Genomic DNA, 10,640 nt, shown 5'->3' on the forward strand with positions numbered 1-10,640 from the left:
GGGGTCGCCGACGTGATGACGTAGCGGGAGCTTGCGTACTCTGCTGCGTCGCGGTGGTGCCGCTGGGTCTGTAGGTGGAGGTAGGACGCCGTCTGCTCCCGCCGCGAGAGGGTAAAGAAGGGTCTGTAAGAGATGGAGGGGTCCCCAAGAAAGCGAGGAGGGGGCGAGGAGACCCAGACACCTGTCCTCCAGCTGTTGGGGTTCAGGGCGGTGTCCCGCACGGTCTCCGGGCCTTTCTGACGAGGCCGGGCGGCTGGTCTGCAGTGGCTGAAACGTGAATTAACTGGGCGCCCCAGTGCAGAAGCTTAAGGGTGAGGTTGACGTGCACTGGGTGTGTGTTTTCCTTTTTAGAGTAGATCTCCGGGGAACGTCATTTATTTGCTAAAAGAACACAAGCTCGGGACCTGGCTTGTGCCCATTTGGGGGACGGGCGTGGGGGTAAAGCTACTACTACGTTTGTTCCAAGGCTTGCCCTCAATATATAATTTTTAAGGCCCATTTCAGAGCTACCATGCTGTGATTCCTGCCTCCCAGAATCTTATTTTTCATCATACTCCTGGCGGGGAAGAGAGGTCCTTCAACTAATGTTGTAAAAACTGGACTGGACACACGGGGTGGTTAAGCCACTTGGCTTTCATTGGGATTGGGTAGAATTTGTTTGCAAGGAAGGTTTATATGCTAATACTCCAATAGACTCCTGATAATTTTTTTGAAGTCTGAAATATGTATGTTTTCTCAATGTCAGCGCTATGTTTTTCCACAGACTTGAATGGTTGCTAGTATTTCATAGTTTGCCTCATTTCCGAGGTAAATCTCCAAAGTGTGTATTATAGTTGATGCTTTTGAATTATATGTCACCTTATTCCTTTTGTTAGCATTTCTAAGGTTGTCGGCATCGCCTGGTTGAGGAAAAGATGGTCAACGTCTTGAAAGGAGTGCTTATAGAATGGTTAGTAGTTTTGATACTGAATGAGTTTTTTTTTGTTTTTTTGTTTTGTTAATACAGTACTTACTTGTCTTTCCTCCGTCAAACCCCGGGCCATCTGCTTCACCTGGCAGCCTAGGGAGGTATAAGAACAGGATCATACAGGGCAGGCAACACATGGGGAAGGAACTACGGGGGGAGGTGGTGACGCTGCATTCATGTGGTGACGAGGATGAGCAAAGCCACCATCTGGGCCTCTGAGAGGGCAAAGCCCAGGGTGGCGTAGGAGAAGAGCCATTGCTTCAGAGAAGGCTCCTGGCATAAGCAATGATGAGGCTCCCCAATTCCAGTCCCAGAGCCTGTGACCCCTACTGTGGCAGCCCCAGCCCCAATGAACTTGGCTGCTGTGCCAGTGTCTCTTGAAATGGCGCTGGTTTGGAGAGCTTGCAGCTAGAAATACGTGAGGTCAGAGGACCTGGGGCTACCAAGCTGCTGAGCTCTCCTCTGTCGGTGTTTCTGTTCGCGTCAGCACCACTGCATCTAACACCCATCCGTTGCTAAACACGTTATTGTATATTAGATCAAAAGAGTGTCCTTTGTTGCGATTCAAGGCTTTTATGAAAAAGACGTACTTCGGTAAATCCAAGAAATTATATCCCTCTTTCCCTTATGACTGTCCTATTCATTCCAAACTAAAGCCACAGATAAACAGAATTGAGTTTGGATCTCCTCTTTGAGCTCAGTATTCTCAGAGAGATTTTGTTAGGCTTTTCTTTAAAGATTCTGAATGATTGTTCAGACTTAACGTGGTTCAGAACTTTAAAGAAGAGGAGAAAAAGTGAGTACCTACCGCAGACCAAATACTTATCCTTGGCATTTCTTCTCCTGTAGTTTCCGTAACAAGCCTGTGTGGGGGCTCACTTTGAGGCCTTGGGAGACTCAGTACGTTTTAAAGTCACACGAGTGAGTGATAAAGCCAGGGTTGAATCCGGACCTGCCTCCGGCTGTACACCCCGTTTTAGCAGAGTGACAGTTCAACTGGTTTCGTTCATTAATTTGTCATTGGCCAAATGGTGAAAAGCTATTGGCTGTTTAAATGTAATGGTGGTGGACGAGTGAGGAAATGCATTTTTAAAATTGATTAGGGAGGCTGTGATTCTAGGCCTACTAACTAAAGGCTTTCAGCATTACTTTTTCACTTGTCAGTGACAAATCATTCTTTGAAAATCTCATCATTGGCCTCCTTCTCTTAAACTTGCTCTAACAGTTCTAAGATGAAACTACATCTATAAATCATCGACACTTAAGGCAGAGTGGGAGTGAGAGTTTAGGACTTTTTAAATTAACCTAAATCTTCTACATGCTCAAAATTCTGATCGCTCAGTTTCCGATATAATTGAAGTTCAAGTTTCTCCTCACCGTGTGTTCCCTGCAGCGACCCCGCCATGAAGCAGTTCCTGCTGTACTTGGATGAGTCGAATGCCCTGGGAAAGAAGTTCATCATCCAAGACATCGACGACACGCACGTCTTCGTGATAGCGGAGTTGGTTAATGTCCTCCAGGAGCGAGTAGGTGAATTAATGGACCAAAATGCGTTTTCTCTTACGCAGAAGTGAAAATATTAGATACTGGCCACTTCAGAATTCAGAGTAACGGATGCGAGAGAGACTGTCCCCATTTAGTATCTCGTGTGATGAGTCAGACTTGGAGAATTGCTCAGAAGCGTGCCACGGAGAGACTGGGGTATCCTTTGTTCGGAAGAAAGCGCCCGAACTGGTTTTCTTGTTCTGTCTTTGTCAATACGTGTGCCCTCAAATTAAAAAAAAGTCTTAATGGTTGGCTATAATTTGACTTTTATTGTCCTTTATTGCAATGTAAATGTGAATGGTTCGTCTACCTTTTTAATGCCAATTTAATACATTAAGAATATAATTTTTAGCCCTGGCTGGTGTAGCTCAGTGGGTTGAGCACGGGCCGCAAACCAAAGGGTCACTGGTTTGATTCTCAGTCAGGGCACATGCCTGGGTTGCAGGCCAGGTCCCCAGTGGGGGCCACGTGAGAAGCAGCCACACATTGATATTTCTCTCCCTCTCTTCCTTTTCCCTTCCCTTCTCTCTAAAAATAAATAAATAAAATCTTTAAAATATATATAATTTTTATTGTTACAAAAATATGGTTTTTTATTATCAGTCTAGCCTAGATGCTTATTTTGCTTGTTCCTATAAGTAACTGAGTTTTGTAGTGTGGATATGGTTGGTTCTGTCTCAACTAGAAACTTCAGAGAAGTTTCAGTCAAAGCATGACATATGTACAGAAAATGCCCAAGTCGTGAGTGTTCAAGTCTCGGAATTTTCACAAACTGAAGCACCCAGATGAAGAAAAGACAATTCCCCCCCACCCAGGAGCCTTTTTCCCAGATCACCCCAGGGTGCGTGCGCACTGTGCCGACCTCGAACAGCACCTCTGTGCTCGTCGTCGTCGTCACCTCGGTCAGGGCGGTCACTCGGCACGTGTCCCTGCCTGGCGTCTCCGCGCGGCGCTGTGTGTGTGAGTCACCCGTGCGGGTGCACGACGTGGCGCGGTCGACCTGGAACAACAGGGGTTCATGCTGTGCAAGTCGGCTCATACGTGCGTTTATTTCAGTAAATGCTGTAAATGTACTTTCCTTGTGATGTTCTCTAGCTTATTTTATTGTAAGAATAGAGTGTATAATCCACATAACTTACGACGTGCGTGTTCATCAACTGTGTATGTTATTGGTAAGGCTTCCAGTAGTTAAGTTTTGGGGGAGTCAGAATACATGGATTTTCAACTGCGCAGGCGTTGATGCCACCTCTCACCACCCCCACTCCTGCTGTTCAAGGGCCAGCTGGTTTTTTCATTCTCGTTGCTGTACAGTAGGCGTTCCGTTGTTTGCCTCGGCCACCCTAGAGATGTTTTGGTCAATAAATAAAGCAGTCCTAAAAATTTAAGAACTATACATTCATTAAACTCCAATTTGAAGTTGATACACATCCATCAAAAAACTTGACCACTGTCGCGTTATCACGCTAATTTTTCTCCAGTGGCAGAAGGTATACGACTGTATTGCATTTGTTAGAGAAAAGATGCGGAAGTACAGAATCTAATTGCAAATACACTGGCGTTAGTTACACTGATATCCTATTGTTATTATAATAGCTTCTTCGGTTGATTCAGTCCTTCACTTACTCATTGAAAAAATAATCAAGTACCCACCACATCCTAGTGTGAAGGATAGATAGTTTTTTAAAAGGTGGGTGAAGCACCAATATCAAGAATGCTTTTAACTTCAAGTTGATGTGGACCCTGGCCGGCAGGATCTGTGTGTTACAGCTGCGAGAGACAAATGCACACGGACTGCAGAAGTCCTGTGGAGTAAAAGGGACGGCATGGCCGCTCTCTGAGTGAGAGAGAGGGCCTCGACCCCTGCCAGGACAGGCTTTTATTGCCTTTCTGGGTACGTTAAGTTGAAGATGGTCCTCATTTGTTGCGCACAGGTTTGCCGTAGGGGATTACCTTTTACAGATAATAAAGGAAAGAATGTTGCTAATTACTTCAAAGAGAAGGATGTTGCAGACCAAGGGGAAAGGTGGTTGAACTGGTTACACTCCATACTTGGGAGGTTTAGCACAGACTTGAGGAAGTTACTTTAGAGATATGCAGTAAACATTTGCAGCCTCAATCCAAAGGTGAGGGAGTTTTAGCAAAAGCAAGTCTCATAGTGGCCTAGGTACAATACAGGCCTGATTCCCCACGGGAGAACCTATCGGTGGGCGTGGGTCCTGTGTGCGGGACCTTGATTTCCCACTGGCTTTTCTGAGTGGGAGCTAGGCTACATCCCCCACGTCACACAGAATGGTTCCCTATATCAAGTAGCAGAACAACAGTGAAGACGTATTTAAACAATAAAGAAGTGTAATTGTACCCTGGCTGGCGTAGCTCAGTGGACTGAGCGCAGGCTGCGAACCAGTGTCGCAGGTTCGATTCCCAGTCAGGGCACATGCATGGGTTGCGGGCCATGACCCCCAGCAACCACACATTGATGTTTCTCTCTCTATCTCCCTCCCTTCCCTCTCTAAAAATAAATAAATAAAAAATAAAATCTTTTTTTTTAAAAGTGTAATTGTTCAATATAACAATTATAATTCCAAACAGAACAAGTTTGGAGACAGTTCCAGGTGGTTCAGCCTGCTCGTCATCCTAATAATGCTGGCTTTTCACTCCCGGCTTACTGCCTCGTGGTCGCCACACCGCGGCTGCCCCTCCAAGGTGGTGCATTCACAGCAGCAGCCCAAACAAGGGACGGGAGGCTCCACTTGCCAGCAGAGAAAGTAAGGAAAAACCTCTCTCTGGTGTAACTCTCTTTATAAGGGAGAGAAATCTTTGCCAGAACCTATCCCTAGACTATTTGTTGGCGAAGAGGAATAGAATAATAACTGACTTAGATCGGTGACTCTCAACCTTTAAAGTCACCGGGGGTTTTCCAAATAACAGTGTAGATACTGTTCGGTCCACGTGGAGCTTAGTTCCCTGCAGTGAGAACGGGCTGCACTTAGGGACTTGCTCCCAAAGAGTAGATTTGGACTGGGCGAAAAGTAGCTGCACCGTGGAGGAACCTGGAGAACACTACCTCAGGCAGGTGATCAGGACGTGACAGGTAAGTCACGTTGAGAACGTGTGCCCCTGGTGTGATGCCGAGAAGGGTACTTCGCCCTGACCCGTGTGGCTCAGTCGGGCATCACCCTGTGAAGCCCAGGTCGCCAGTTTGATACCTAGGTTGCAGGTGTGGTCCCCGGTCGGGATACGTGCAAGAGGCAATGGACTGATGCTTCCCTCCCTCTCTTTCTCCCTCCCTTCCTCACTCTCTAAAAAGTAAGTTAATTTTTTAAAAAAGAATAAAAAGTTACTTTAAAAAAAAAGGGGGTGCATCACCTGTGTGGCTTTCTTCCTAAAGTCTTTCCCAGTCTTACCGTGAGAAAAGCCTCAGACCACCACAGGTTTCAGGGGGTGCCACGAAACCCGTGGCCAGAGCTCCGGAGAACCGTGAAGGTCACGTAAAACGGGGCGAGACTTTTTGAAAAAGACCAGAAGAGGCTGGGGAGGGATGACGACCAAATGTGCAGCCGCGTGCCAGATGGAATCCGGGGGCAGGAAGGGGGCGCTAGCTGAAACCGGCGGAAGTCTGTGTGAAGTCTGCCGTTGTCATTAACGCTCTGTCTGCTTTCGTATGGCCTTGAAGATTTCCACCAAAAGTTTCTAAATGTGAAGTCTAGTACCTAATACACTTGCATGTGTTTCAATTAAAAAAAATGGTGTATCATGATGGTTAATAGTCTGAGTTTTGGCATCAAGAATTCTGACTGAATCTCAGTTTGGGTTATTTGTGGCAAGTTACTGAACTTCTCCAGTTCTTGATTTCATCTTCTAAACTGCCAGGAGCCCTGCCTGATGAACAGAGCGCTTTCTGCCCCCCCCCCCCCGCCCCACCCTCTCTGCCGGTACAGCGGGAGCCTCAGGTCCACCACGGGGGAGGTCTCTGCGGGGACAGCCAAGCCGGTGGCTGCTACCTCAGTTTTCGTGGACCCCCTGACCTGCGTGCACAGTCCATTCTGGGAAGCAGTGGCCCCCACGAGAGCAAGTTCCCTTTCCTCCAGGAACCAGATTTCTCTGGGGGGCCCCCAGTTCCTTCTCCGCCTCCACCGCAGGTGTCTGAGGCCCTTAGAGCCCTGATAAACCGGGGCTGGTGCGCAGGTGGGCAGCCTCCGCCTCCCCGGGGCCCCCCTTCAACCTGACCAAATCCGAGTCGCTTTTCAGGGCGTTTCCCAGGGGATTCCCCCGCACGTTCAAGTTGAAGGAGAACGTGGTGAGGGGAGCCACTCTGGGACAAGGGAGAGATTTGAAAGCTCATTCGGGGAGCCCCAGGAAGAGCAGATTAAGGGGTCAGACGAGGGTCTTCCCAGCGCTCCCTGTGGAGCCCTTAACCAACCTAGTGCCTTTCAAGCGCGTGACCTAAACCACGCCCCCAATTCCCGGAGAAACCTGGGCGCGGCGTTGCTGCGAAGAGGCTTTCCCCTGTCGCCCTCTGGAGACGGGTACAGGCGCCTTTACCGGAATAAAGCCGGGCCCGTTACTGCACAGGAGACGGGGTCTGAGTTATGTGCGTAAAAGAGACAAATTCTGCGATGTTGCAATCGACAGGTGAAAAGCACAGAGCCGCCCCGTGCACGGCCTCCGTGCCACTCGGAAGGAAAAGGGAGGCAGGCGCTGGCTTTGCTGCTGGTGGAGCTGTTGGGTGAAGAAAAAGCCGCCCCTTCTTGCACAGGGGCTCTGTCCCCGCTGACCCCGTCAGGGGACGCCCTGGTGCACGGCCGTGCGCGTGCGCGGCAGGCAACCTGGGCCCCGCGGCGCAGGAGGGTGAGGACAGGCGCGCAGGGCCGCTGCCTCCGGGCTCGCTGGGTTCCCTTAGGCCGGGCGGGTCAGGGAGGCGACATCATTCGAGGATCTCAAAGACGCAGTGACAGAGTTTACCCTGTTCTTCCCTCCGTTCCTGCCCTAGTGGCAAGAGGAGGGGTCTGCCGTTGAGGGAGCACGCGGAAACCAGCCCCACTTCTAACGAACGCGTGGTGCCGTGCGTGGGCAGCGCCACGGACTGAGCTCCTGCCACGCAGCAAGCCTGGCCCGTGGGCCACCTTGGGCACGAGGGCAGGAGCCTGGAGCCTTTACCGGGTGTGCGGTGTTGCACCCACGGCTGGGGCCTGGCAGGGGGCGCGGAGACATCTCCCTAACGGGCTCCCACCTTCACCGAGGACACTGTCGAGGCTTTCTGAAGCCGAGCTGGGGCGGCAGGGTGGACAGAGACCCCGGGCACACAGGAAGCTGGGATCGGTATGTGAGAAGACAGAAAGCCCTGCAGGGTCCCGAACGCGGGCAGCTAGCTGGGCCGGTGTCTAATTGTAAAGCGCACGGGCCTGCAGCTCCAGCAGCCGGGGCTGGGCTGCACACAGGAAGAGGTCTGCGGGGCGGCGCTGGCGCTCAGGCCCCAAGCCACATCACAAGGAAAGTCCTGACCCCAAAGAGAGCATTCTAGGAACCTCTGGTTTCCAGCCAGTCGGTCAGAAGTGCGAGGGAGCCCTGGTCCTGCGACAGGCCTCTGCAGTGGGGGACAGTGGGCGGACGTGCAGGCTTGCAGGACTGAGCCCACCCCCTGCGGAATCCGAGGCTACCTCTGGGTAGGCAGTGTCAGAATTCAGTGAAATTCTTGGCCGGTAACTGAGAATCGCTTTTTGGCGTGGGGAACCCTTTCTCCCCACACTGAAATTCGGTTTCGGAACACGGGAAGAGTCATTAATAACCTACAGACCTGAGAAGCAGACGGAACTGCAGGACAGACCCGACGAACCGCCATACTTAGGCCCGATACAGTCAGAATGCTGGAACCAAAGATAAAGGGAACTCTTCAAAAGCAGCCGGAGGGAAAAACATACCCATCACATACACCGTGATGCCAGAAGACAATGGAAACACACCTTTACGTTGTCGAAACTGAAAGAACAAATTAGAATTCTAAAAATATCCATCAAGACCGAAGTCAAAGTGAAAACATGTTCAGACAGGCAAAAGCTTGGAGGCTTGTCCTCAGCGGACCTGCCTTACAAGACATCTGAAAAGACGTTCTTCGGGCTGAGGGGGCACACCTGCAGAAAGGGCTGGATCTGCTGGGGGGGATGAGGAACACCAGAGAGACAGGCCGAGTAAACAGATGGAAAAAATATAAAAGGCCTTAAAAATACTGCTTTTCTCTTTTCCCTTCCCCTCCTCTCTTTCCTTTCCCCCCCGGGCACAGAAACCCTGGCACTGGAGGAGGTAAAGCTGGGAGGCGGAGGGCGCCCCAGGGTTCCGGAAGGTGTCACGGTGGAGGGACAGGAACACTGCAGAGGCCGCCGTGGGATGCCCCGGTGGCTGAGGGTGTGGGAGAGACAGGCAGTGATGCCACGCGGAGGAGGCGTTGGTGGCAGAGAATGCAGCGGTGCGGAGGTGGGAAGGGGAGGTGGCGGGGGGAGTGGTTGGGGACTGGCTACATTGAGCAAGTTAACAGGTCGACCAAAGAAGTAAATATGCTGAGGACAATAGGAGCCGGGTTTCTCGTTGTCTGAAAAGAGATTTACAAACAGGGAAAGGGGGAAGGCTAGAAAGAACACCAGAATATTAGTTGGAATTGGAAATATGATATAAACTCAGGATACACATGTAATCTATAATAAATCCAGATAGTTCTAGGAATAATTATAAAGGTGTGTGCATGCGCAAAAATTTCCTCTGTCTCCTGCAAGGGCCTAGAAGCAATGACACCCTCCTAGCAAACGCCCCAGATCTCGGCCTGTAAATGCCGCCCTGCACTAAAAAGATTGGAGTCTTTAGAGAATGGCTGATTCCGGAGCCAGGGCAGAGAAAGTGTAAGATGAGTAAAGGTGCAGGATATTTGACAACTCTGTCAGTCCGTCTGATGTTTACAGCACACCTCACCCCACAAAAGCAGAACCCTCATTCTCTTCACGTGTGCATGCAGCAGCCACCGCACAGAGCGTGTGCTGGCTCAAAAACCAAGTCCCAACAAAATTCGAAGGTCAGGGGAAAAAAGGACATAAATTAGACATGTCAGGATGAGAGAGGGGATATCATTACAGAGTCTATGGACTAAACGCATAATAAAGAAAACTGACAGAGGATTTGATGCCATTTTGAAGGCTTAGGTGAAATACATAAGTTTCTTGAAAAAACAAAATTTATCAAAACCCATACAAGATAAAATAGAAAAGCTGAACAGTCTTACACTGTTAAAGAAATTGAATGTTTAATTTTTAAAAATCTTCCCCAAAATAAAACTTCAGGCCTGGATGAAAGACAATCAAACATTTAGAGGGGAAATTATTCCATTCACACAAACTCTGAGAAAATAGCAGAGGTGAGAACAGTTCCCAGCTCCTTTTATGAGGCCAACATAATCCTGACACCAAACCTAGGCAAACACCTCCAGAAAAATCATCAGCTAAAATCTCTCATGAGAATATTACCCAATGGAATCTAGCAATGTACAACAAGGAGATGTTTATTTTCTAAAATCAGCGATGTAGCCCTGGCCAGGTACTTAGGTGGTCAGAGCATCGTCCCTATAGGCCAAGACTGCAGGTTCCATACCTGGTTGGGGCGCACAGGAGAACCAGCCAATGAATGCGTAGGTAAGTGGAACAGCCAATCAGTGCCTGCCTCTCTCTCTCTCTCTCTCAAATCAACTTAAAAAATCACCAGTATATAAAACAAAGATAAAACACCATGAACATTGGAGCAAGGTTATTTCAACATCCAGAAATCAATTGGTATGACCTACTACATTAATAGAATATAGGAGAAAAACCATATGATCATCAAATATACGCAGAAAAAGTACCTGAAAAAAATTAACACTTGTCCAGGATTAAAAAGACTCTCCACAAACTAGAAAAATATGGGGACTTCTTCAATCTGATAAGCGCATCTATTGAAATGACTACAGTTAATATATACTAGCAAAAAAAGAGAATGCTTCACCCCCTAAAACGGGGAACAAGGCAAGAATATTCACCTTTATCATCTCTGATCATTATTATACTTAAGTCCCAGCCAGCACAGTAAGTCAAGAAAAAGAAATAACAGGCAC

At 48.9% G+C, this 10,640-nt stretch overlaps 1 protein-coding gene and 1 long non-coding RNA gene across 2 annotated transcripts; one reads left to right on the top strand and one right to left on the bottom strand.

Annotated features, from left to right (window-relative positions):
- The first annotated feature begins 29 nt into the window (after nt 1-29).
- On the top strand, nt 30-2,771 carry GTF2H5 (general transcription factor IIH subunit 5). Its single transcript, XM_028508758.2, has 3 exons — nt 30-80; nt 876-949; nt 2,361-2,771. The coding sequence occupies exons 2-3, from the start codon at nt 915-917 to the stop codon at nt 2,539-2,541; spliced, it is 216 nt and encodes a 71-aa protein (XP_028364559.1). The 5' UTR covers nt 30-80; nt 876-914; the 3' UTR covers nt 2,542-2,771.
- An 11-nt stretch (nt 2,772-2,782) lies between these two features.
- LOC118500387 lies at nt 2,783-3,207 on the bottom strand. Its single transcript, XR_004902954.1, has 2 exons — nt 3,092-3,207; nt 2,783-2,870 (listed from the first exon to the last, which is right to left on the bottom strand). It is a non-coding gene; the product is annotated as an uncharacterized LOC118500387 (long non-coding RNA).
- Nucleotides 3,208-10,640: the final 7,433 nt, after the last annotated feature.

The sequence above is a fragment of the Phyllostomus discolor genome, chromosome 4, assembly GCF_004126475.2.
Source record: "Phyllostomus discolor isolate MPI-MPIP mPhyDis1 chromosome 4, mPhyDis1.pri.v3, whole genome shotgun sequence".
NCBI classification, from domain to species: domain Eukaryota; kingdom Metazoa; phylum Chordata; class Mammalia; order Chiroptera; family Phyllostomidae; genus Phyllostomus; species Phyllostomus discolor.

Coding starts and splice junctions, on each gene's coding strand:
- GTF2H5 (XM_028508758.2), top strand. CDS start 915: ATGGTCAACGTCTTGAAAGGAGTGCTTATAGAATG. Junction 950..2,360: donor AAAGGAGTGCTTATAGAATG/GTTAGTAGTTTT, acceptor TGTTCCCTGCAG/CGACCCCGCCATGAAGCAGT.